The 27852-nt window shown below is 43.0% G+C and overlaps 1 protein-coding gene across 2 annotated transcripts; it reads left to right on the top strand.

The window, feature by feature from the left end:
* The first annotated feature begins 9280 nt into the window (after positions 1–9280).
* Positions 9281–13965, top strand: GJD4 (gap junction protein delta 4). Of its 2 annotated transcripts, XM_035319200.1 has the most exons (3): positions 9281–9422; positions 9619–9754; positions 11919–13965. In XM_035319200.1, exons 2-3 carry the CDS (start codon positions 9691–9693, stop codon positions 13106–13108), a joined length of 1254 nt encoding a protein of 417 aa, XP_035175091.1. In that variant the 5' UTR covers positions 9281–9422; positions 9619–9690; the 3' UTR covers positions 13109–13965. The 2 variants fall into 2 exon arrangements, with proteins under 2 accessions (XP_035175091.1, XP_035175092.1); XM_035319201.1 differs by having other exon boundaries at positions 9395–9754.
* Positions 13966–27852: the final 13887 nt, after the last annotated feature.

Raw genomic sequence — 27852 nt, 5'->3', positions numbered from 1 at the left:
CACATTTTGGATCAAAACACACTGGCTAGCAGCCCTGCTTTCTTCATCTTATTCATCCACGTGTACTTGGACAGCGCTTTGAGTGGTTTGTGCCTTAAACCAGCGGCAGTGCGGGGCCTGTGGTGTCCTGTAGGTACAGGTGTGCACCCACCCCCTGCCCAGGTGCCTGAAGCACAGGGGTTGTGTGAAGCTAGGGCTGTTGCAAACTCGTGGTTACTTCAACATTAGAGGAGTTGAAACCTCTAAATCTGGGGGAGGCATCACATAATCACTGAAAGCAGCAAGAGTAAGAGGGGCAAGGTACCTGAAATGAAAATTACCATTCCCTGCTTCTGGCAATTCAAGGCAGGAGTTCCTGCAGATCACTTTTCTAACAGAAAACACTAAATAGGAGTTTAGTTCTGCCACAAAACTCTAAATAAAGCAAAGTCCACGTGTAGGTACCCATAGCATTTATCAGCAAATAACAAATTCGTAAGTCCTCCCCAACTGCCTTCAGCATGTAGAAACAGTGAGTGCATTCCTGCTGGGGAATGCAGCTTACATGCCTGAAGGACTCAGGCTGATCTTCAAATAAAAGTTACTGTACCCTTTCGAAACTGTATATTTTTGAGGTTAAATGAGCTTGCTCATTGAAGTAAAGGTTAATGGTCTAGATATAAAGAACTGTGGCATAACTTCGTTTGTTATGTGCATAAGAGAATACAGTTTTATTCAGGAATGCAGATGTTTGGTAATTTGTAAGATTGGTTTCCCAGAAATGAAAACATCATGGACAAGTTGAGTGGGTTGAAGTACTTGACTGCTCTTTCAGTTATTTCATGGTCCTTTTTGGATGCCCTGAACAGTTTTTTCCCATGATGGGAACTGAAGGCAGCAAAAAGAGGAAACAGCAAAATGTAACAAATTGGGGAAAAATACACTTTTAAAAAATGCTATAGCCTAGGCCATGTCTCCAGAAGCTGTAATGTTTCTTGGTCTCATCCTGTAGCATGGTCCATATAGGACATGAGGAATCCCTCACTTTTCTGCTCAGCTCTCCAATAACCAGCTAATGGGAGATTTCTGCAGCAAGCTTTGATTGTTATAGCTTTGATAGCTAAAAGCTAAATAGCTGCTAGCACTAAAAGTGGCTGCTACCAGTGTGAAGTCACCAGTCACACGTACCCCCCGATCAGACTGGTGCCACGGCAGGCTGGATGCAAGAACAGGACGGGCTGCATTTCATCTCCCCCACCTAAATGGGACCTGAGGCAGGACTCTCATCAGCCCTCTTATCCACTCATGGCACAGTGTCCCTCGCTGCCAAAATCTCCTTATTGCTGTGGTCTGTTTTGGGAATGGGCATCCTGCCAAGAAATCGACTCTTGGTGATTCTTGTCTGTTGTCTTTTGCTCTCTAAAATGGCAGAATAAATAATTTAGGATTCATGTTGCCCTTTTGGGGTTATGGTAGGGGTTTAAATGAGAATCAGATATCGAACTCCTATTAATTTTATCAAGAACCAAGCCATCACATTGAGGCATATGATGTTTTTCTCTTTCAAAGCGAAAATCCTGGTTGATATAATGCATTAAGTATGAATGCTATCCCAGTTTAACAAGGGAATTCCTTATGTCCTGCCCAGAGTGTTCAGAGCTCATTAGCAATGATTATTAACAAGGCTCTTTGGGAGAAAACAAAACAGAAACCATGGAAACAGCAGGCAGCTAGCAAGGTAGGTGTTTATTGTACAGCATAGGTTCAGGGAGGAAAAATTCACATCCTGAACTGGTCTCTCTCTTTTTTTTTTTTTTTTTTTTTTTTTTTTTTCCCTAATATTGTGGTGGTTGGCCTAGATACGGTTTGTTTAAAATACTTTCTACAAGGCCACTTTGAACTTTAATAAGCAGACTATTAGCTGGTCACAGATTAAGGTCAAAAGAAGACAGAGTGAAATCAAGATCAGGTTCAAAAACTGAAATGCTTTCCTATGGCTAGATGTACATAGCTCATGTGAACGTCCTGACAGTGATGCAAGAAATCTATTATTATTTTCCAAATAAGATGTGAATAGCAACTAAGAGAAATACTAGAATCTTCCTTCATGATTTTTAAAGCACATCTGGAGATCAAAGGCTCTCACTGTGAAACAATGTGATAAATGTACACTTTTTTTTTAGACAGAAAAACTCTTTTGGAGTAGATGTTTATTCATATTTCTAAGATGTAGATAAAATTTAAAAGAATGTACCTTTTGACTTAAGTACAGGAATTAATTTAATTTGGAAAAGACATTTCTTCACATACAATCAGAAATCCCCACTTGGTACTGCCTGCAGTGATTCCTGAGATTTAAATTGCATGTGAATCAGAGGGAAAAAACATCACCTCGCTCTTTCCAGCTCCCCTCTTTCATTTCTGTGCTTGTGTAGCCTTTTTTCCTATGGTGTCTGATGCTTGGTTTCTGTGCCTGGTTTCAGTGACCAAGTACTTACATTCATCTGTCCATAGGGAAAGAAAAAGCAGTTTAAGTGTTCAGTAATGCAGACAACAGTATGGGTTTTGTTTCTTAAAATGATCGGCCATGAAATACAAGAAGGTGTAAAGAGCTCCTATTTTAATTCCACAGTGGCTGCCTGTATGTTAAATCTGATATGACGGATTTATTTACTGATATCCAGAACCAACACAATAGCCCCTTCTGCTGTGCCTGTTGAAAACCATGATCTATTTGCTCTCTGCAACGTTCATACTGAGAAGCAAGACTAAGTAAGTACTAAATTAAAAGTATACCCAGCCAAAGATATTTTTGCCATTATTTACTTATTATGAAACTTCTTTCCCAATTATTTATGGCATTTTTCTTACTTTAACTATTTCCACAGTATCAGTGCACCATACTTTAAAATAGTACAAACAACTTTGTTTGTAAACAACATCAAAGTTAGGCAACACAAATAACAGGAGTAAGTGACTATCTGGTATCTTCAGCTGTACTGATGCCACTCCTGTTAGGAGGTCTGTGTGTATGCTGGGGGCTCAGTCCTTCTCAGAGAGACACTTTCCAGGGCAGAGGTTTCCCTCTCCCATTGACTACCCACTTGGGGCTGCACTTCTGCTGTCACCTGAAGGCCTCTCCCACAGCTTCTCAGCACCTCCATTGTTCATGGTTACTGTTCCTCATCTGTCTTTTGTTGGAAGTGCAAAGGGCTGGTTTCTGCTTGGCGATCTTTCCGCCAGTGGAATTTCAGAGTGTGATGCTGCTTTGTGCAAACCGTTTCTGCTGTGGCCATCACTAGTCTAGTACAGGGGAGGAGTAGGTAGTATGAGTAGTATGAATAGGAGTATGTAGTAGGTAATTTTTTTAATTAACAAAATTTTCATCACACTATTATCAAGGTGCAGCAAAGCATCATCTGAGGGCCCACCCAGTCTGAAATGTCCTTTTTTCTGCTTTTTGTCTGCCTCAGCACTAATAGGTTTGGAGATGCCTGAGCGAAGAACTTGGCCTCTGATTAAAGTCAGGTGTTGGGTACCAATGCCATCACCAGATTCAGCATAAAACTTGGGATCCCAAGACTTTCCATACCTTCAGATGTGCATTTGCTCTGCACCAAAAATATAAGTGTAAAACTTGGTGTCAAGTGTTACATGCAAAATTTAAAATTAAAAAAAAAATAGCTGGAACTTCTTATACATTAGATTTTGTGTGGGTGTTACAGCACAGCAAATTTCAGTAATGACATATACTGGTGTAGTTACTTATTTCAGTAGTAGTTTAGCAGATATTAACAATGTGCTTTTGGAAATCCCATGGACTCACTTTGAACTTATACTACTTCATTAAATTAAATACTTTTGAAGAAATTGGCCCTGAGCTTCTGAATGAGTATGTACTGCCCATTACTTAATTTCCTTTCAGATCAGTCTTGAAATGTTTAAAGTTAAGTTCTTGGCTGAATAGCATTGGCTTTGCTGAACCAAAGCCTGAAGGAGAGCTGTTTTTTCCATTTGTTGTCATCTTAGAAGCAGGTTTCCTTTAGGAAGATGTCCTGTAGATGTCCTGAACCTTCAAATATTTATTTAAGGGGATCTGTTTGAGCCAAAGTAAGAGTGAGAATAATCTAATTCCTTGAGAGTATGCCGTAAAACACTATCGGTTTAGATTTACTAAATTAGTAGAGGAAGAGGGAGGCAAAAGACATATGCAAGACACTGCGGGCACCAGACCTAAGTGTCAAAGATGATCAATGTGTAGAAGTTACCAAATTCAAATCCCATCAATATGAGCAGTTAAAGAAGAGCTGAACTCCTCTGTTCTGGATGTCCTTCTGGACTGTTTCACTCACATGTGCTTATGCACTTATGTCTGTGTGTGTATGCATCTCCTGCCTGAGAGTGGAAGGTAGACAGAAGGGGAAGAGGGACATGTTCACAGATTCTGAGAATGTCTTGGGTTGGAAAGGACCTTAAAGCCCATCTAGTTCCAACCTGCTGCCATGGGCAGGGACATCTCCCACCAGACCAGGTTGCTCAAGGCCCCATCCGGCCTGGCCTTGAACACCTCCAGGGATGGGGCATCCATACCTTCTCTGGGCAACCTGTGCCAGGGCCTCACCACCCTCATTGTAAAGCATTTCCTCCTAATATCTAAACTGAATCTCCCCTCTTTTAGTTTAAAGCCATAACTCCTTGTCCTGTCACTACACCCCCTGACAAAGAGTCCCTCCCCAGCTTTCCTGTAGGCCCCTTTAGGTACTGGAAAGCTGCTGTATGGTCACCCCACAGCCTTCTCTGCTCCAGGCTGAACAACCCCAGCTCTCTCAGCCTGTCTGCTCAGCAGAGGTGCTCCAGCTCTCTGAGTACCCTCGTGGGCCTCCTCTGGATCCACTCAGGTAGGCCCAGGCCCTTCCTATGTTGGAGGCCCCAGAGCTGAACACAGTACTCCAGGTAGGGTCTCAAGAGTGTGAAGCAGAGAGGGAGGAAGAATCTGAAAGTTTCCTAAAAGCCCTTCTGAACGAAGGCAGCTCTGAGGACTGCTGGGTTTGAGGCCGAGTGATAGGGAATAGGAACATGTTTTTAAGCTCCCCTTTAATTGTTCTTGATGGAAAAGATTCACTGCACCCTTGCCTCGGTGTGCATAGGCTCCACAGCCCTAATTCCTGGGTTACAGTGTTCTTGCTTGCTAAATGTTTGCGCAGCAATGACATCTGTTTTGTTGAGAGGCTGCCTTGAGAGTGGGCTGCTTGCACTGAGTCTCCGAGTGACGCACTGCCAGAGCTCGGGGCAGTGTGTGCAGCACCACACCACATCTGCCTGCGTAAAGCAGGGGCTTCCCACACTGTGCCTGCTCCTGCGCTGTGTGAATGCTGTAGTAGGCTTTTACACACATTACGTGATTACTTTCAAGTTTGTCTGAAAGACTTTTACATATACATATGCACTATGTAACTTAAAAAACAAACAACAAGACAAAACAAAACAAAAAACAACAACAACAACAGCAACAAAAAAACAGTAAAATTCTGGGCAGCTTTTCCCACTATTTGTTTGCTACATCCTTCATGACTACCTCATTTTCCTCCTCTCACTCTTCTGCTGTATTTTGCTAATTTTACAAAACTGGGACATCAAGACTAATTGCCTTAATGTTGTTTAGTGTCCTTTCTGAATAGATAATTTTTTTCACTTAAATTTGCAGTTCACTCTCTGAAGAGCTAGTTTTACCTTAGTAAGTAAATGTTTGCTACTTTGAAAAATTCTACATAGATCTTTAAATTAGTCTTTAAAATACTAGATCTGTAATTCTTCTTTCTTAAACAATAGCCTGTCAAATACCTTGGGCTGAAATGCCAGCTCCCCTTCTGTACTAGGGAAGCTGTTACACTGACCCATTTTTGCCTTAATATTAATTAAATTGGCACAAGGAGGTAGCATTCTTTCTGGCAGATGCTCTACAGAGTGCAATCTCCTGTAATAGCTCCCACTGCACTACTTTTGCATGTTGTTAGTGTAGGTGTGGACTGGGTAGGACAGATGTGCTTGGGACTTCAGAATTTTAGAGGAATTGTGTGAGCTTCTGGGGGGTTGGACATGTGGCAACATTCAGGTGACCCTAATTTGCTCCTGGGCTGGTGATTTTTTTGCATCACTTTGCATCTGTCTGAATGTCGTTCTGAACCAAGGACAAAGTGAAGAGTCGTCGTCGAACTTTTGTGCCAAATAACTCAGGCCTCTCAGTCTGGGGAACTGACACAGGTCCATAGTGAAATGCAGTTCCAGTAGTTCAGAAAGTTTCAGTGGGTCACACACAATGACAGAGTCATATCTGTGAATTTTTGCAGGGTTGAGCCCGGGACTTGTGGTAGGGGGTTAGAAATGTAGACAGCAGTTGTGGATGTTTAAATAGATTCAGTTGCATCATCTTATGTTTCATTGTTGGTTTCTGAAAGCAAAAGCTTTCCTGTGGCTTCTAAAGACCTCTTGTAAAAAAAGAACACTGAGATACAACTCGTTTTTGAAGTTTAGCTTTACACAAAGCCGTGCAAATGTTTTCTGCCTGTCTCTCCTATCTAATTAGAATGAGCCAGAACTGAAATTTATTACAGCCTGGGAACAGTTTTCTGTGAGATGCTTGTACTGGAGTGTGTCTGGAGGGATGGGGCTGTGCACCATGTGCCCATCCTCTGTGTGGGTGATGGTGCCATGCCAGCTGGTGGTATTGCAGAGCTGATGTCCCTCTGCTACTAGAGGGATTGACATAGCTAAGGATAAAACAACATTATTTTTGAGGAAATTGGTATCTGTGTGTCAGTGCAGTCCTGGTGCAGTTGTTGCTCATCCCCTTGGCTGCTTCTGCTGGCCCTTTCTGCTGCACCCCAACCAGGCCCAGACAGGGCCAACATTCATTTGGACCACAGAGCTCCACCCAGAGCTCCACCCAGAGCTCCACCCAGACTTGTCCACCAGGGGAGGACAAGTGAATTAACACATGGGGAAGCAGTGACCTTCCTCAGATAACTCCATTAACAGCTAGAGGAGGTGTGGGGTGGGTGCACCAGGCATTCTGGTGCTTTTTCAGAGTTCTCAGAGGCACTGGCTACTGACACGTGAGTGTTCAAAGGCAGGATTTGTCACTGCAGTGCCTCTGAGAGCCATACCCTGACACTGGCTATGGTTATGTCCTGTTTTTCTTTGACACCCTGCCCCAGGTCTCCTTGTTCCACCTCCCTTCCCTCCTGAAGTGAAATACTGACTGACACAGTCTGCAGCTGACCAGAAACCCTTTAATAAACCAAAACCTTCACTTGTGGTCACCTGGAGGCTACAACAAAAATCCTGATCCCTTTTATGAGAGAGATGCTACATGCACGGGAAGCGACTGCAAAAAACATAGTGAAAAAGTATGGCAAAGAGAACACACCAGAGAAAGGAGAAGTGTTGGACTGAAATCAGATACAAGTTGCCTGGAAAAGCTAAAATAGAAAAGCTAAAGTCGTCTGGAAAAACTAAAATAGAATTTAGACTTTCTGACGTAAATCCAATCCTAAGTTAGGCTGCATGGTGAGTCTGGAGGGGGAGGTTGCTTTCTTTCCTTTTAAAGAAAATGGGCCAACCTACCTTAGCACATCCTGCTGTGGGACCAGATATAGTTGCCTGGTGTAGTCCTGAAGGCAACAGTTCGGGGGCTTAAATCCCTACCAGTTATCCTCTTACACAAATAGCGTTCTCTCACAGCAATGACAAGCAAGGATATTTTAACTGGCAATATTGACAGGGACAATTTATAGTCTATTGTGCGAATGCAGCTGCTGAGCATTCATACCCTGCCACCATCTCGACATTCCTGACTATTTTTATTAACTATTTTTGACAAAGGATGTTTAACAGGAATACCTTCATATATCAGCATAATTTATCTCATCCATTTGCACTTTTCTTTTTCTATGTTCTCTTTCACCAACTTTGCTTCCTTCCCATATTTCTCACACATACACAAACCTGACCAAAAATAAATAAATAAATAAAACAGTGCTGGATGGGGAAATGAAGCCAAACCCATTGTTGCACACCATATAAACACAGTTCAGTAACAGAAGAAATTTTGCTCAGCAAATACATTACAAAAAACAATTCTGAAAACAATAAAACTCCTGTGTTTACTACTACAGTTATAAAATCTCTTTATACAGTTAATGAATAAAGAGTTGCACCATGTTTTTAAGTGCTTTAAAACTCCACTTTTAGGGTTTTCATGGGATGGGGTTCACTACAAGAAAGGATGCTCAGTGTGTTCTAATGTGGCATTGCACACTTTGGGATCAGAGAGCTGGGGAGAAAAGTCTGTGCAGTTGTATTGTACTTTATTAAGTGATTATTTACCTTTTTTCCAGGCAAGACACACAGAGTCATAAAACTCTGCTCAGTCACAGCTGGCTAGAAGCACCTCATGACGGCAGGATCACCTTGCCCCCCTAGGGAGCAGAGCCATGGGTTGAAGGATGTGAGCAAGGCTGCAGCAAGAAGCCCAGACTGCCCTGAGGTCTCCGGCTGTCATGACATCACTTTTCTCCCTTGCTGTATCACACAAAAACTCTTTTTTTTTTTTTTCTGCTGTTTTTCTAGTTACTGGTAAGATTTGCTGACAACCAGTGCCCATATTATGTTTGTCCGTATTACAACCCAGACTAGAAAGGTCAGACTGCACACAACATCGTGTAAGTAGTTGAGCAGGGGGTGGAAAGCAGGAGATCATTTTCCCAAGGCAGCGTGGTACGGTGGGGGTGAGGAACAAAAGGCTTGGGGGATTATTTGCACCCGTGGTTTTCCCTGGGTGCCCAGAGCAAGCTGTGCAGGGGCACTGAGCAGTTATGGAGCCACCAGCCCTGCCATCAGCCATATGATGCTCTGGGTACCAAGCAGTTGAGGGAGAAAGAGCTGATACCAGTTCCCCACCTGCTTTTTTGTAAAGGCTTCCCCTGTTTCTCATCATGCATTCGGGGAGGCTCAGCCCACAGGCTGGCTCAGCACGCAGGGGAATTTTCGGCATGGCAGTGATTGACAAGGCCACGATGTCCTGTCAGGGAGGCTGTGTTTTAGAAATAAAATTGCTTTGAGAAATTGCAATGGGATAGCTCCCAGTGAGCGGCTGCTAAACTGGCAGTGTCTTTCAAATGCAGGGATGCTTACTCTTTTTTGCACCTTTTCTGTCCCTTGATTCACCTGTGCTTCTTCTGGGGAAACAGAGACGCTTCTGTTAATTCTTGGTCCATGCTTTTCTTCCCTCTGTTCCCTCTCCTTGTCTTTCACCACTGAAATATCTCAGCAATGCCAGGAGGCTGGTATGCCCTGGGAGGGTAAGAATAGTCTACAATGGCAGAGATCCCTCCTGTTGTTGCTTGTCTGCTTGCAGTTGTCCAGACAGAGGAACCACGAAAGAGGTAAGAGCAGAGGGATCTGAGCAACTAGAGCAAGACAAATTTAAACCCTTAGGAAGATTTCTTCCCATATCCAGAGGTAACAATCCTGTTCAAATCATCAACATAATCCAGTAATAGTAACATTGTTGTTGCTGGGGTTCTAATTTTCATCTGTGACCCTTACCAAATATTTATTTTTTCTTTCTTCCCTGTCTAGGTCTAACCTACTTGGGAAATGCTGAACCTGTAAAGACATCAGGAGCTGGCAGCGCTGTGAACCTGATCGAACATGGAGCACTGGGACTCGCTGGGATTTTTGATTGTCACTCTCAACTATAATGTGACAATTGTAGGTAAGTACTTTAAAAAGCTCTGCTCTTTGTTTCACTGCTCCTGTCCCAAAGCCACACAAATGTTCTACTGATTGTCCAATTTCATTTCTAACTATCCCTTTGTAACCTTTAAATAAGAAGTTATTATCTAGATATGTGATTTAAGAGTGGTTAGTGTATTTCTTTTCTTGTTAAGTAGCTTCCTACTTCCTCTCTGATGGATATTTTCTGAACTTTATGAAAAAAATCTGGCGTGGTTTTCAAATTTGGATGCCAGTGCCTGAACTTTGGATCACCTCTGTTATGGGTTGTTGTATGGATCATGGTGAAAACACACAGAAATAATACTTCATTTATATCACATACAGCCAACAATAGAAGGTATGTGGTAGCTTCACCAATGGATCAAAATATTTAAAGGAAAAAACCTCCCTTTAGCAGAAGATATTTGTTTGTGGTTAATTACCATTGAGGTTACCATTGCTTTTTGTTCTTTAATTTTATAAATGAACAAAGTTCATATGCATTTAAAATAAACAACAACAACAACAAAATCACAGTTTATTTTTCCGCAGCAAACAGTGGTCCGAGTGCTTCTTTTTTCCTTTTCTTCTTATTTAAATAAGACACTCTGCCTCTTTCATAGGCTGTTTGGAGCAAAATGTGAGCCAGAGAAAGACTTTCAAGGGCCTTTCAAAGCCCCTTCTCTTTGGCCGTGGGCAGATGCTGTAGTTTGTGCTGGGCGCTGCAGGGAGCACCCAGCTCGGCCACAGGGGCTTGTGGTAGCATGGTTAATGAGGGCTGAGTCGTTAGGGACAGTGGTGCACAGAGGGGATCTCGATAAAATGTGTGTCGTACTAAACTACTTCCTAAGGAGCCATTGATTTTTTTAAGCAGCACTCCCTATTGTACATGATCTAATTAAAAATTGATGGTGAAATAGCATGTAGTATTTTGAGCTTAATTAACTAATGTGTTTCAAACACTTTGAGGTCCTCACAGGGAAAATATGTTACCTAAGTATGAGGCATCGCTTTCTAAAGATGACTGATTCCATACAGCTGGTGCCTTCTATCGACCAACACTGTCAAAAAGAGGGCAGCAGCACAGCCTGCACATCAAAACCCAAGAAGCCAAAAATACAGAAAAAACATGACTAAAGTTCAGGTGATTAAAGATGAAATGGGAAGATCTCAATTTACTTAGATAGTACTTTATTTTGCCAGGAGCAGCAGCTTTCCGTGACGATACCTCATATAGTTTATATATCCTTACATTTTTCCAATTGAAGATTTTTCACTTCAGAAAAATCACTACTGATCCAGTCCCATACTCTGTCCATTAGCCACAAATGGTTTACAAAGGGCATTCAAATCACATGCTCAGTACACTAAGAGACATATGTTGCAGAAATATTTGTATGTTTAAGATTCTTACCAACTACAGAGAAATAGTTTTATGGGAAAGACAAGAATGTTGTTCAAGTCAATACCTGTAAATAATCCTATATTTTATAGAAAAAATGTTTTGGGATCTGGATTTTTAAAACACCTTCAGAATATGTATCGGTTCTCTTCAACAGATTGCCTTTAAGACATGGTGTGCATGTGAGATGTACAGTCACTATTAATGACTTGAGGTTTTCAGTGCATTTCTCAGCGATTAACTGCATATAGCATGCTTCTGCTTCGTCACTGAGTCTTGCCATTTATTTATCTGTGGTTAGAAGAGTTTCATGCTGTGTTAGCTGATCTATATTGCAATAGGACAAAATCCAGGTGCAGGAATATGAAACCAACAGTAAGTAAGAACTGTAAGAGAAATGGAATTATTCACTCTTTTTTTTTTCTCTCTCTCTCTCTTTTTTTTTTTTTTTTTTTTTCCCCTAATGGATTTGGATAAGTTCAGAGTGTTTTCGTTAGGCCGAGGTTTCACTTGGTTTGTTTTATTGCGTGTCAAACTCCTACACTCTCAAGTCTAGGTGAAAGTTATGGAATATGCTAGCTAATGCATATTCACACAAGTTTCAGTCCTAGTCAAAACAAAGCCAAGGAGGTGCTTTTTCAAGAGGAAACTGATTACAGCGGTATGTCTTCAAATGCCTTGTATACAGAGAGAGCCTCACTACATTATCTGCCTTCTCTCCTCTCGCAGTGCTCTGACTCCTTTTTTTGTTCTCTTCTAGGAAAGATCTGGCTAATGTTGATAATTCTGCTACGAATGGCAGTGGTCGTGTTAGCAGGCTATCCACTCTACCAAGATGAGCAGGAGCGCTTCATCTGCAATACCCTGCAACCTGGATGCTCCAACGTTTGCTATGACTTGTTCTCTCCCATATCTCACTTCAGATTCTGGCTCATTCAGACTGTGTCTATCCTGCTACCTTATGCTGCATTCAGCATTTATGTCTTGCACAAGGTAGCTACGTACATTGTAAGAATGCACTGTTTGGTGTACAGATGCAGAGGCAATAAGGATTCATCCAGTCACAAAGATGTGAAGAAACTTTGTAGAAGTGCTCTAGTCAATAGGTTAGATTGCGATGCAGAGAACCTAAGCATCCTCAGTTTTTCTGGAGCATACACTGTTCATCTCTTTTTTAGGACATTAATTGAGGCTGCCTTTGCAGCTGCTCAATATTACCTTTTTGGATTTTTTGTTCCTGATCGCTTTTCCTGCTACCATTCACCTTGTACAAGCACAGTTGATTGTTATATCTCCCGGCCCACTGAGAAGTCCATCATGATGGTGTTCATCTGGGGTGTCACCAGTTTGTCCTTTCTGCTCAGCCTTGCTGACCTTGTCTGTGCTCTCCAGAGAATGACAGCAAGAACCCAAAAGAATAAGATGCTGGCAAACCTCCATGCAGAGGATGAGGGCGTTGTAAATCTTCCCCCAGTACAGCATGGCAGCCCAAAATCCCCACCTCAAAATCAAGACCATCGAGCATCAAATGGCAGCCAGACCAGTGATGGCTCCCACTCACTTCTCTCTGAAGAGGAAGAGGAGACTGTTCTTCATCCTGAAGGGGTCTCTCAGCAAACTGCCAGCACTAGCCTTAACAGCAACAGCAACAAGCCCCGTATGTCAGGAGATCTTGATGTTACGCAAGATAATATTGAAGAACCATTGTGTGCTGGTGACCAACAAGGAAGTACATGCCAGCAGGTGATACCCGGGCTCCAGCAAGGTTTCATTAAAGATACTACCCTGACTTTGAGACCTCAGATCAAGTCTCACCTTGGAGTTTCCTCCTCTGTAGTTCAGAGCAAGCTTTTAGGATACTACACTTCAGCTGAGCTAAAGAATCCTGATGCACAATCAAATTATAGTAGTACTAGTTGCTTGAGATCAAAAAAGTCAGAATGGGTATAAAATCTTGAGAGACCACTACACAATGATCCTGGCAGGACACATCACTGTGGCCCTGAGGAAGTTTTGGGTAGTTTCAGCTGGATCCCTTTGCTGAAGTTCTGCTGCAGAGGCATGCTGCTTTGCAGTGTTTGGCTAACTGAAGGAAAAGGAGAAGCAGACCTCCACTGCAGAGGAAGCAAAACGACAGATAAGAATTTGAACGATATTACATTAATGGAACTGCTTTTTAGAAAATGTAACAACTTTATCCTTTTCTGGGTGTAAGTGACTCTAAAAAGCTGTGGACTGTCACTGATGTGACTGACCTGTTTTGCCAGGAGTACATGTGTATACTTGTTTGCTCTAACCTAGTTTTATTGCAAAAGATTGAACTTAAGAAAGGTGTGACTTTTAAACACAGTTGTACATTATCTGTCAGAAGGTTAATTTATCTCCTCATATTAAACTCTCTAAGCCCACTGTAAGAAAGAATATTCAGGCAAGAGTAGATGGTGAAAAATAGAAATAAATGTTTTGTAGCAAAGTGTTAATGTGTAAAGAAAGTGTGGAGCTTATGGATCTTTTGGAACTGAAGAGTACATCTCCACTACTTAGTGTTTTGGGTTTACGTGGCAAGGTTTTGGTAGCAGGGGGCCTGCAGGGACGGCCTGTGTGAGAAGAATCCAGCAGCTGCCCCATGTTAGGTAAGGGCCAGTTTCAGCCGGCTCCAAAGGAACCTGACCCTGGCCACAGCCAAGCCAATAAGCGGTGTTGTTTGAGCCTCTGTGAGAGCAGATTTTTAGAATGGGAAAAAGCTACTGCACAACAGCAGCTGGGAGAGTGAGGAGTGAGAACCAGCCCTGCAGCCCCCAAGGTCAGTGCAGGAGGGCAGGAGGTGCTCCAGGCCCGCAGCAGCAGTTCCCCTGTGGCCTGTGGAGAGGCCCCTGGTGGAGCAGGCTGTCCCCCTGCACCCATGGGTCCCACATGGAGCAGATCTCCATGCTGCAGCCCACGGAGGAGCCCCTGGTGGAGCAGGTGGATGTGGCCTGGAGGAGGCTGTGGACCATGGAGAGCCCCTGCAGGAGCAGGCCCTGGGCCGGAGCTGCAGCCTGTGAAGAGGAGCCCACGCAGGAGCAGTTCGGGAAGGACGGCATCCCATGGGAGGGACCCCACGTGGAGCAGGGGCAGAGAGTGACTGAGAAAGAGCAGCAGAGACAAAGCATCAGGGACTGACCACAGGCACCATGCTCCATTCCCCTGCGCCGCTCAGGAGGAGGAGGAAAAAGAGGGTGTAGGGGGGGGAAGGTGTTTTTATTTTTTATTTTACTTTTTTTTTTTCTTTTTAAATTTCTCACAACTTTAGCTTATTAGTAATAGGTAATAAATTTCATTGATCTCCCTATGCTGAGTCTGTTTTGCCCGTGACAATTATTTTTGAGTTATGTCCCTGTTCTTACCTCAACCCTTGAGCCCATTTCATCATATTTTCTGCCCCTTTCCCTTTGAGGTTGGGGAGTGAGAGTGGTTGTGGTGGAGCTCAGCTGCCTGGCTGGGTAAAACCACCACAGTTAGCAGTACAATGACAGTACCTTTCTCTAGCCCAGAGGTCAACTGGCACAGTCTGACCATGTCTGTGTTACTCAGTTACATTAGCCTGCAAAACAGGGTGGCTGCACCCACGCTCGCTGTCTGGATTGGCAATAAACAGAATTGCCCAGGAGATGATGAGTAGGTGTGGGCCAGCAGCATTTCAGGGGGTACTCCAACAGCTTGGTGGTGCAGGGGACCAAGCTCCAGTGCCAATGCCCTGGCACTATTTACTGTGCATGAGTGCAGATGTGCCGCGTCTTACATGTACGTCTTACACTATGCATGAGTGCAGATGGCACGTCTACAAAGCGTAATGTATTAATCTGAAATAGTCACACTAGGCTCCCTGTTTCAGCAGGGAGAATGATTCATCTGACCTGTTCCAGGCATCTCTTCAGTTAAGGTGAGTCAATTTCTAGAAGTACCTACTTCAACCACAATGTGAGTATCTTAGACCTGGGCTTAGGGAAGATGATTTGTAGCCCAAGAGAAGGATAAAGCAGCCATAGCTATGCAAAAGTACTCACCTCCTTTATTTGACAGACAGTAATCATTTGAAGACGTGTCTAAATGAAGTGAATCACAGATTTTATTATTGTCATGCTTTGTGCTTGCCTTCAATGTTAATTCTGCTGCATTTACATAAGCGTGGTCCAGTGGTGAAGCAGAACAGTGTGTGAGCTGAATTTTCTTATACCTACCCATCAGTGGGGGCCGAAGATTGCATACACCTGCAGATCATCAGTGGGAGTGGATGTGGAGGAGTGTGTGCTCGGAGGAATGTACTGCTTGCAGTGCCCGTGACACAGAGCTCCTCAGGGGGTGGCACGAGCTGGTGTTGTAGGCACAGCCTGGAGCTGGAGTAACTCCCACTCCATTTAGACCCATGCAAAGGGAACACAGGCACCAAGCCAGTCTTGCCCTTGCTCTGCTGTATAACAAGTTTCTGTAATGGCTTAATAGATGGCTCCTCTCTGCAGCACATCAAGGGAAAACAGCTTTCACATTCTTCCTTTTCTCTCCTGTGGGCACAGACGTCTTTGGGACAGTCTGGCTCATAATGCCTCTGTATCATTTCTCACATATGTGAGGTAAAGACTAGCACTTAATTATCCCTCATCTTCTGCTTCCCCTCAGAAATTAGGAAGCAGAGGTGCTCTTTGGGCCTGGAGGCACAATTTACTTTTGTAAAGTAGTTTGGGATCCTTAGGTATGCTACAGAAGTTTTTAATTGGTACCTTCTAAGTAATATTTTTCTCTTTATTAGCTGTGTTTGTTTCTTTTATCATGTGTGCTTGCTGTATGTTTTGTCATTTCCAGGACAGGAACAGCATTAATTATTAAATTTATCATAGGCAGAAAACCATAAAATATTTAAATTCCTCATCCTCCAAAGCCTCTGTAATGGGGTCTGTGCTGATTACCCATACCATGACAAAACACTGCAACAATGAAACCTTTTATGATTCACTGCCTCTTCTCAGCTGTGAGAAGGAATGCAAGGAACAAATGTGGGTTCAGTCTGTCGTGTACATCCCTCAATGTGAAATATAAATAGGATGGGATAAATAATAAATGCACTGTGGCTGGACACAATTTGCTTATTTGTGTCTTTAGCTAGACATCTTTTAATCACTAAGGAGTCTCATTTCCAATCAAGAAGATCCTCTTTGTGTCAGAAGTGGAAAGTGAAATGAGCGAACGTCTTCCTTACTGTGGTTGTGGTTTCTGTGTGAGACTGCAGCGTTGTTTGTGCCACTCAGCTGCAGACCTGGCTGCTCCCATACCCTTTGACTCATAATTCGGGGTCAGAGCAATACACAGCGCGTTTGTAAAAACTGCCTACTAAAACAGCAGGATTTGTAGGATATGAGAGGGAATAGACATTTCTAGCATTGACAACCTCCTCTTTAGGAAATGTCTCTGAATCTTCTAATAACTATTTCCAACTCATATTTATTAAATTACAAAGACATGGTTTTACAAGCTGGGTTTACTAGCGAGGGAGATGAAGGGAAGATGTGCAGAAATGTTTGTATTATTCTGAGCTTTCCTGGCTCAAGCAAGTTAGGTGCTATTGCTGGTAGGGGCCATCCACCATAGGGAGGAGGAAACAGGACAGAAGATCTGTTTGAAAGAAGGAACAAAGAGGATCCTTCCTAATTTCTTCTTATATTCAGTATCACTGAATGTTAAGGTGCTATTAATATATCTGGGTGTCCTAAAGAGTGAGTAAAAGAAGTAATAGATGTGGAGCAAGGAAGTAACAACATTTTATTCTGTGTAAGCAAAGATGTATTTTTTTTTAACTTGTGAATTGATCTTGTGAGTCCTTCCAGAACATTCTTTGTACTCAGAATAATGTTGCGAAAGCTACTTGTTAAGCTTGCCAGCATGTCTTTATATCCTTTCTTTACCCAGCCACTCCAAAAAAAAAGCATTTCTGCTTGATGACACAATACTCCTAACACTGCCCTCAGAAAGCTTTACCTTGCATTCAGAAAGGGTGGGCAGAAGTGCAGGGTAGGTATTAGCTGCACACTGTGATGGGTTTGTGGAACTATATGTTGGCTATGTGTGGTGCTCATCAAGTCTTATATTACCCAACAAAGGACTATACAAAAAGGAAATAAGACTTGGAACAGGTCAGGAAACCTGTAGTGAAATAGTTTCCATATGGAATAAAATTTTCATTGGAGAATTATAAAAAAACTCAAACCGTTCATTCTGTTGGTATCTTTGACTGTATGATAGCACTTCTCTTGTTAAATAAATATCTAGCAGGATGTTGAAAACCAGAAATTTCCATCCTTTTCATACAGCAAAATCAAGTATTCCTGGGAGTTTCTGCAGTATGAGCATGAGTTTCTGAGTATCACCACGATTAAAACAATGAACCAACCAACCAAAAACAAACAAAAACAACCAGTTCTATTTCTCAACATTAAATAATATAGGCTTTTAAAAACTTTCCATGAACAATATTTTTAAATGTTTCATTTTGTTTTAGTGTAGAATATTTTTAAATACCAAAAACAAACAAACAAACAAACAAACAAACAAAAAACAACAACAAACAAACTGAGTTTCAATCAGCTATAATCACTTGCTTCTCTTTCTTCACACTGTAGGTTGGGTCACTGATTTACACTCACCAACACAGTGGAAAGCTGTGACTGTATTCTCTTGTGAAATATACTGTAGACAGGTGTCTAGGGAATGCATAATTTCCCATTGTCAGCAGTTGTTCTCCATTAATCTCTTACTTCAGCCCATGATAAGTATTAAATCTGAAGTTAACAACGAAGTGATCCTTAGTGTATTCTTTCAAGTTATTAAAATTATCTGCCCTTTTGTGATACATTGTTATTCCAGTGATTATCTTTCTAGAAGGGCTCATTAAAGAGGATATTAATTGCACATTATTTTATTTTAATGTCATGATTACAATGAAGAACAGATAAATTATTACTGCTTGTAATATTTTAAGATAATAAAAAAATACATCTCCAAAATTAAGAAAGTTGAGTAGTTGAAAGGCTGCTCTTTAACTTCTGTCTTTTGTACTGCTTTTAATAGCCTAATGTTCAACTGATAGGGAAGTAATTTCACAATGTAATGCTTTTACATTGTAATTGAGTTGCTAAAATATTCTGCAAATTTGATGGTCTTTGTTCAAAGTCATAGCATGAACTCTTGGCCTGTGGTACACAGCAATGACAATTCTCAAAAATGAGTTTAGCATGACAGAAATATGATCAAAAAGTTTGGTATCTTTACAGTTTATATTATCTGGCATCAATGTTGCAATTATCTAGTATCTACACTGCTATCACAATTTTACTCACTAACTTTTGCCTTTCCTTCTCCTATTTCTGTTTTCTTAAATTTGGTGTTGACAAGTGGGATGTCCCAGGCCATCTCCACAGCTATGACTTATTTATGGCAGTCCACATACAGCGCTAACTCAAAGGGCTGTTTTCTGATCCTGTGCCACGCACAGCACAGACATGTTGGAAGACAGAGAGCTGTGTCTAACTCAGGTTCTGCAGGTAACACTTTGAGTACTGGATTAGCTTTGAAAAGCTTTCAGTGATGGATCATTTACTGAGTGAAAATGACAGCAGATTAGAATGGGTGCAGAGGAGGGCCATGAAGATGGTCAGAGGGCTGGAGCACCTCTCCCACAAAGACAGACTGAGGGAGCTGGGGTTGTTCAGCCTGGAGAAGAGAAGGCCTCAGGGAGACCTTATGGCAGCCTTCCAGTACCTAAAGGGGGCCTACAGGAAAGCTGGGGAGGGACTCTTTCTAGTAACAGGACAAGGAATAATGGCTTTAAAGTAAAAGAGGGTAGGTAGATATTAGATATTAGGAAGAAATTCTTCACTCAGAGGGTGGTGAGGCTCTGGCACAGTCCGCCCAGAGAAGCTGTGGATGCCCCATCACTGGAGATGTTCAAGGCCAGGCTGGATGGGGCTTTGGGCAACCTGGTCTGGTGGGAGGTGTCCCTGCCCATGGCAGGGAGTTGGAATGGGATGGTCTTTAAGGTCTGCCTCCACTTTCCAGCCCACCAGCAGAAGCCAGCCAGTGCCATGCAGTTACCAAAGAAACAGGAACCTGTTATGAAAGAGGCCAGGCACCCAAGGAACAGGGAAAATCTGATGATAAGCACGGTCTTCAGCTGCATACAGAGCATTCCCTCTTGCTGCCATTCCCCTCTGACTTGACCTCTCTTTCCCCCATGTTATGTGAGCATGCTGGGTGAAGTGAGTGTCCCTCAGGCAATCAAGAGAAGATGCACATACGCCTTTTCCACCTCCTGGCTCATCCAGCCCCTCCAGCTTTGTCCCAGGCTTTTGTCATCATGCTTCAATCCATGTTAAGTCCATTTTCCAGAAGGGATTTTATCACCTTGCTTTGCTGTGTTCTTGGCAGTAGGTCATACACTGACTATGTTAGCTGTCTGTCCCGTGCTGTATCTTGGCACCCTTTGCATTAGACAGAGCTCAGGCTGTTATTTTGGGGAAAGAGGCTCCTATTTTATATCTGACTGTACTGGAAGTGAACGTTACCAGGAGAGGTGGTGGAACTTAGTTTGGTTCACAGCAAACTGTAAGGGAAAGTTGCTCTGCTTGTGGTTATAGGCCTCCTGGAGATCTGGGGTGACTTACACTAGCCCAGTTGGCCAGGCTTATATCTGAGAAAAAAACCTTTGCAAAAGCTGCTTTAGACAGTCTGTACAAAATCGAGCGCAGGCCAAGAAACATTCACAAAACCCTACCAAAGACAGCCCTGCAAACATGAAAGAATTTTGAAAGCAGTTTTTCATGGGTTTTCCAATTAGAAAAAGTTCACTTTGCTGTTACTTCTGTGTCAGCTCTCCAAGTGTTTAGGCAGGCAGCTGTCAATCTTGCTTTGGAGACTGATCTTAAAGAACAAAGGGGGCTTTGTCCTTCTTTTACAGATTTATGTGTTATTTAGGTCCAAACACATGGTGGTGTTAGTCTGTAGAGGCCTACAGCTGGGAAGACTTTTCATTACTTTGACTATTTTTCATTTTAAAAAAACAAATCTGTGGCTTGCTGTCAGGTGCCAAGTTCCCTTAAACCCTTGCGCACACCCGGAGACAGACCGCCATCTGTCAGACACCTACTGATGGCCACGAGGAACAGGGAACATGTGGGTGTTTTCTGGGAACTGAGTGCTTCCTCCTGGCTCACAGTGTTGTGTGAGTAAGGACAGGATGCCCACAGAGCTGGCGGGCATCCAAGTCTGGTCCCCAACCCAGGCTGCTCCTGCCTCGCCTTCCTTCTCCCCCGTGCCATAAGGTGTTGGTGAGCAGGGGTTAGGCTCAAGCAGGACTTTTAGGGAGAAGGCCACATCCAAAATAAGTGCTAAGACTGTTTGCAGGCAGTGCTTAAAAATGCCACACTTGGGTACACGACCTCCATTCCTCACAGCTCCTTTCCCATAGCTGTTTGCTCTTTATCAATACTTAGCTAGCTCAGTAAATAAAGATCACGAGTGTTTCAGGGAACATTAGGTTGAATCATGTTAATATTTTATTTGAACATATTTGCTGCTCTCTAGAGGAACTGATGGAACTTGCATGGTTTAAAGATACACTGTTAAGCACATTAAGCCAACCTACAGTCTGGATAAATGAAGGAAACTGAAGAAAAGAAGAAAGCCAAAGTAAACAATAGCCTCCCTACAAATTTTGCCAGGAAATGAAGCAGCATCAAAACAAAATTTTAAATATAAAATAAATAAGAATCAGAGAAGTGAATATATTGCAATGAGATAGAAAAAAGTACATTGATACCATTACAGATAAGGGGGTTGCCAAAACAGGTGATACTAAATAAGACATTTTAAATAAATTATGATTATACCAAATAAATTATGATTATTAATCAAAAGTCCCATCAAGAATAACCCCTCCCAAATCCTTAGCAGACAATGTGCAGAGTACTTTTAAGAGGGTCAAAACTGCCAGACCATTGGCTGAGTAAATACTTCTCTATTGAACAATCAGAACTAGAGGTTGTACCAGCTTGTACAAAGACATGACAGAACCCAGAAATAAAAGTGTAAAACTTGAGGAAACAGCAATTAAAAGATATACCACTGAGAAAATGCCAAAATCTTGCAACAGAGTTGTGACTGATGAAAAGATTCATCAGACAGTCTCAGTGGGGCTCAACTCAAGATTAAGTTACTATACTTCATGGCCTACCCATGAGGTAGGTGTCCAGCTCCCACTAATCTCAGAGGCCTGGTCAAAACCCTCCTTGGACTGTCATTCAGCCAACTACCAGCTGGGCTCCAATCAGTTGCCCACAAAAAGGTATCATATCCTATCTTACTGGAGTTACCATAACCGGGATTTTCAGATATGAGTGAAAATTATGGGAGACCTATGATGTTTTGGAGAGGCAGGTAGACGGTGGACAGGAGTCTCCAGGACTCAAATACCACTGTGTGTCTCTGTTTGGGCAACTGGATTAAGGCCCTCAGGTTTACTTTAGAGGGAGCTGACTCACTTTCCAGGAACCACCAGCTATGTTACTGACACTATTAACTGCAACAGAGCTTAGGTAATAGCTTACATTTAAAAACAACAACAACAACAACAAAACATTTAGATATCTACCTACATTTAGGTATACTAGTCTTGAGCTGAACCCCCAGCCTTCACCAAGCATGGTGCTAGCAGGGGAAAAAATAAAGAAAAACAGAAAATATGAAAATATCAAGCAATGTTTAAGCAATGATCACAGCTGGAGAAATGTTACTGTAGAGAATGCTACCTTTCATCAAATGGGATATTGTTTTTGCTTAGCCAAAGAGACAATGAAAGCAAACTCAGGAGAATAGCATTGCTTTGAGCTGAAATATCATTTGCCAAACATTTTCATGGCAGATTTTTTTAGGAAAATAACAGAAAAACAAAAACACAGTGGTCATGCGTTTCATAGATTTCAAAAGGACATACTGAAAATCTCCTCTGCAACACTCTGAAATCTTACAAAATGCCAGAACAAAACTGACACAAAATCTAACTTTCACAGATAGAGTCAACATTGACGCAGATTGGCAAACTGAGTTCTTGTAATTTTTGTGTGTAGTATTGTTAATAACTTACTTGAGAGAAACCATAGTTGCATAAAAAGAAGCACCATAGCTCTACAGAAATATGCTAAGAGATGTAATTACACAGCTCAACTAACACTTAGATAAAAACTAAAAGATTGTCCAGTGTTGACAGAAATATCAGGAGAACAGCACATCAGAACCTGCCACCTCAGTCACTGCATCAAAAGACATTTAGAGGTAGACACACTGCATTATAGGAGGCATTAAATTAGAGTTTGTTCTGCCCAGTGCTTGTGACCACTGACTGGAAACAATAAACAGCAGGAGTGTCTTAAAAGCAATTTCTCTTACCTTTCTCAAAGACAGAATATAATATCACTTAATGCAAAATAACATATCCTTTTCCAAGAGACTGTGATTACCTATATGATATCTTATATCAAACATCTTCCATAATTTAGTTGGGATAAAACCCATACAAGATCTAGGAAAGTTGCTCAGTGAATGTTAATCACTTTCATCTTCCACAGATTTTTCACTATTGGCTTTTGAAACTTACAGGAAATTATACCCTGAATAATTCTTCATTAAATTATTTTATGACATACATGCATGCATAAATAAATAAATATATATTTAGTTCTCATTTATCATATTTTCCCAAAAGGAACTGCTTTTGAAAACACTGTGTAAATTTATGAGTTAAACCCTAATTCAAAAAACTTCAGGAAAACATTTAGGCATACATTCATTTTAAGCATCTTATAAAATCTCACTGAAATCAATAGGACTTTGGCATGCACTTAAATAGTCCTTACCACCCTACATGCTTATGATCCACTTCTATTCAAGAAAGCAGTCAAGCACAAGTTTCTGAATCGGGATCTAAAGGTATTCTGTGAAAACCATTTCCATTCCAAGCTCTACTAATAAATTAGTGTTTTTTTGTGATTTTCCTTTTTTTTTTTTTTTTTTTTTTTTTTTCATTAAGAATGTATAACGTGAATGTGCTTTGCTTCATTTTAAGCTGCAAAGGCCCATTTTATATACTGCTTGTTAAATCAGATTCTAATGATTCTTTCCTTCATGCAAATCTTTCCTCTCATTCATGGATTGTATTTAAATTCTGCTCAGCTTGCATTCATGATGCCTTGTCAGTGATTTGCATTGCTCTGATGCGTTTGCCCTGGTTGCACCCCTCACTCACTTTGGCTTGAGAACATAGAAGCCATAAATAACTCTTTAGCTGCTAAAAACAACACACACAATTCTTGTACACTAATGAGCTAGAGGATGGCAGCAATGAAGCTCCTTGTGGGTCTCTGTGGTTTCCTGATCTGACTGTTCCTAATGCCCTGCTCTATATCCTGGAAAACTGTGGTTTTCCTAATTGCTACAGCCAAAATACCGCTTCCCTAGAGTTTAGCAAAATATATATATATAATTTAAACTTAAAAAATCACAACTGCAAATGTGTGTTGTGGCCAGCAGGTCTGGGGAAAGAAAGCAGAGCTGCTCTCGGTGGAGCGGCTGCTCTGCCTGCTCTGCGGCGCGGTGAGGCTGTAGCTCCAGATGGCAGCAATGTACAGGAGCACGGGACGTACCAGAGCTGCAGGGCCCGTAGCTGGATGGCAAACGCTCCCTCCTCTTCCAAAAAGTCAGTTTTAATTTTATTCCCACCCTACATTTGGTCAGAAAGCCAAAGAAAGCATTTTGCTTCATAAGCCAGATTGCTACATTTTCTGATTTACATTGAATGAGACCATTTAGGTGTCAGCCACTGAGAAATGATGAGGGTGTCGTGTCTGACATGCCTTTGAATCACATCAGTTTCAAGCCTGAAAATGGTCATTTCTAATTTCAGGAGATGCGAAAATGGGACACTGGTCATTTTAAAGGTTTCTCTTGTGGACAACTTCAAGCAGAAAAAAAAATTGAGACTAATGCTTTGTGAAAAACACTAGGTGTATTCTGGCAATGACAAATCTTTGGTGGAAAGAACATGTAGCTAACATATTTAAAGCATGTATGAAAGCACCTAGTATGTCACATATAATGCAAAAATGTTTGGAAAAGAACCATTTTTCTGCAACATAGTAAAAGAAAAACAGAGAGTGTCCAAATGAAATATTCAAAGTTTCTCCTTTATAGTATATTGGGTTTGACTAGCCCACATCTTTCTGGCTAAATTTCACTTTTCCTTGGAAGCAATGCTTTACTATAGGCCATCATAGCTCTGGCACCTTGCTGGCTGCCGTGGCAGTTGCTGCTGGGGTCACAGCAACACGTATTGGAGCCGGGTGAGCACGCAGGGGGCTCGGCAGACCCGAACCAGCCTGGGGGCCCTGCAGCAAGCAGCTCCTGGGGTGCGCTGCCCCCGTAACACACTTGGAGCAGGGCAGAAACGTTGGAATCGTTGAAGGTTTGGGCTTTGTGAGAGGAGAAGTCGGGAGAAGGCTGCAAACAGTGCCAGGCTGCTGTGGGACAGCGGAAGGGACAATATGGTGGAGCGGGGTGACGGGGTGATGGGGTGATGGGGATGGGGAACAGCACGCCAGAAACCAGCGGGCAGGGCCTGGGGGGTGATGCTTTGTGAGGCACATAGGGACGGATGGTCTGTGGGCTCCTCGCGCTGGAGACGTGGGTTTCCACCTGAGCTTCCCCAGCTGGGTGGCGAAGCTTTATAGCGCTGATAGGACCAAATTTCAGACCTTTCCGGCCCGAAGGCCAGCAAAGCAGGCCCGCAGACAGAAAGCCGACGTTCCCCTCGTTGCCCAGCCGAGGGCGCTGCCGGCCGGCGAGCAGCCCCGTGGGGGTGCCCCGGCACCCGGCCGGCCTGGGGAGGCCGCAGCGGCCCCGGCCCCGGCGGTCGGTCAGTCAGTCGGTCAGTCGGTCAGTCGGTCAGTCGGTCAGTCGGTCGGTCAGTCGGTCAGTCGGTCAGTTGGTCAGTCAGTCAGTTGTTCAGTCACTGGTCAGTCATTCGGTCAGTCGGGCAGTCAGTCGGTCAGTCAGTTGGTCAGTCAGTGGTCAGTCAGTCGGTCGGTCAGTCGGTCGGTCAGTCAGTTGTTCAGTCAGTCAGTCAGTCAGTCAGCCAGTCGGTCAGTCGGTCGGTCAGTCAGTCAGTCGGTCGGTCAGTCGGTCGGTCAGTTGGTCGGTCAGTTGGTCAGTCAGTTAGTCAGTCGGTCGGTCAGTCGGTCGGTCAGTTAGTCGGTCAGTCGGTCGGTCAGTTAGTCGGTCAGTCGGTCAGTCAGTCAGTCAGTCAGTCAGGCCGTTTGCCGGCAGCACCAGGCGAGGCAGTGCCCAGCTCTGCTCAGCAGCCATCTCTATGGCTACCTTTGAGACTGGGGAGGACGAGTCATTTGTCTGCACACTTAAATGTGATTTAACATCAGCCTACACCTCACATAAGAGGGGTGGATGAGCCTAACTCGAGGGTCGTATGCCCTTCTGCTTCTTTTCCCTGAGCTCCCTTCAGTCCATTTGCACCTTTGCGCCTCTCGCCCAGTGCCCGCAGCCTGAGAGGGGACGGCTTTGCCCAGGAGCTGCCATCATCCTGACTGCCTGGGACCCTGCACACACCGGGTACATGGGGCCGTGGCCCTTCTGTGGTGAGGGCACGCGTGCAAGGATGTGCTTGTACAACGCAGCGTGACTGGGCGCACAGAGCAGAGTCAGGAAATCCAGGTTCTTCTAGGCTTGGCACAGACGCTTCGTTAGCCTGTGATTTTCTCCCAAGAAGAAATTTGGCTATTAATTCACTAGAGATCATGGATAAGAGAGTTGTAGGAGTGAAAAAGTATTATCTCAGCCGTCAAAATGCTTCGTTCAGCATGTGACCTTAGGTGCTAGTTTCTGAAGTGATTTGACTATCCTTAGTCACCATAGATTATGGCTCCACATTTTAATACCAGACACTACTTATTTCCATTCCACCACAGCATTTACAATGAATGATCCTTTCTGCTGAAGTAGTGAAATTCATATACCTGATTACAGTAATGATGGGCATTTATAAAAGGCTAAATAAATAGAGCTGTCTGCGCATTTCTAATTGAATTCTCTTAGAGGTAGCCTACAAAATCATGACCACATGCAGGGGTTCTGCCTTGTTTAATATTTCTTCCTTTGACCACCACCTGTACAGCACTTTCCTTATTCTTCTAAGGCTCACCCTGTTGCTTTCAGGGTGACATTTGCGATCCAGCCGCTTTAATTCTGAAAAGAGGTGTGCTGTCCTCTTCAATACCATCCAGTTTTGGTATGCAGGGCAAAAAGAGGGGAAACATGGCCAGGATGGGAAATTGAGAGATTGTTCCTGCTGGGCCTGAAGCTGGGCAGATCATTGTGGGTGGAAGAAGTGTGTACCTAGAGAAACACAGGCCACATGGCTCTGGAAAGGGGGGACAGGAGCAGGGCATGCTACAGGCAGGTTGTAACAGCCACTTTGGAAACTGGTTGTGGTTCTAAAAGCTGGTTTGACTAGGTGACACTGAGCTTTCCTCCATCATGATCTAGACTGTAGGTGAACTTTCACTCCAAGAGCATCTTTCTTTTGTCTTTTTCAAGTGTTCATTATTGCCATTTCACTTTTTCCCCCACATTTGGTGGCCTGTGTATCCCATATAAAATGTTATGTCTTTGTTGGTTAAGAGACTTAGCACACTAGATTTGTTTTTGCACTGCATGCAGTGCTTGTGAAGTAAGTTATTCTTATACGTATATTATAAGCATATTGCACTATCCCCAGTGTGTATCCACAGTGCCCACCCCACCCTCAGATTTCATACCCACACCTGTGAGACTTTATATGACTAGTCAAACACCTTTGAAGAACTCTCTAATGGGTGAGCACTACGATACTCTGGTTTTTAAATATTGTGTAAGAAAGAAGGAAAAAAGATTCTTTGTGTACCACTCTTAGCCTTCATAGGCCTTTTATTACAGGAACTATAAAAAGTTTCCGAGAATGCCTGGCCACTTTCACATTATTCCAGTGTATAAGAATTTCCCAATTCCTCCCTGTCTAAAGTCCCTTCCCTTCCATGATGACTGCTTATCGAAGCTTCAGGAAAGCTTCCTCAGCACAGAGGAAGCTTTGGAGCAGGTTGCAGGACACTTGCATGTAGCTCTGGGGGAATCAGCACTAGGGGAGGTGTCCCTCCCAAATGCTCTGCAGCACACCTGGGCTGCTCTGCCTCTTTTTAAAATGCCCACAGGCAGCTGGCCTAGCTCCTTTGGAGGCTGCAGGATTATTCAGTCATTACAGCAGGAGGAGGCTAATCCATAGGATTTCCTTTTGAAGCAAGAACACGTAAAGCAGGAAAGGGTCCTGGAAAGAAAAGGAGCACTCAAAAGGTATGCTGCTTAATAAAGAAGAAAAAAAAAAATCCCAGAACATGTTTCTCTGCTAGCTTAGTCACTCTCCTGAATAAAGCAGTTAAGTTAAACCTTTCTGTGAGCTGCAGGAGGCTCTTAGTTGCCTTCTATGCAGCATTCCAAATGTTGCTGTGCAAGTTGTGCTGTGGAGCCACATCAGTGATAATCAGGAGCTGGCGTGCCGCTGCCCAGGGGTGAGC

The sequence above is a fragment of the Oxyura jamaicensis genome, chromosome 2 (genome assembly GCF_011077185.1).
Source record: "Oxyura jamaicensis isolate SHBP4307 breed ruddy duck chromosome 2, BPBGC_Ojam_1.0, whole genome shotgun sequence".
Classification (NCBI taxonomy): domain Eukaryota; kingdom Metazoa; phylum Chordata; class Aves; order Anseriformes; family Anatidae; genus Oxyura; species Oxyura jamaicensis.
This window is presented reverse-complemented; position numbering and strand designations above follow the sequence as displayed.

What these genes read in the sequence shown, in the direction of transcription:
- GJD4 (XM_035319200.1), top strand. Translation starts at nt 9,691, where the DNA reads ATGGAGCACTGGGACTCGCTGGGATTTTTGATTGTCACTCTCAACTAT. An exon ending in CTATAATGTGACAATTGTAG is followed by an intron (nt 9,755 to 11,918) that starts GTAAGTACTTTA and finishes GTTCTCTTCTAG; the next exon opens with GAAAGATCTGGCTAATGTTG.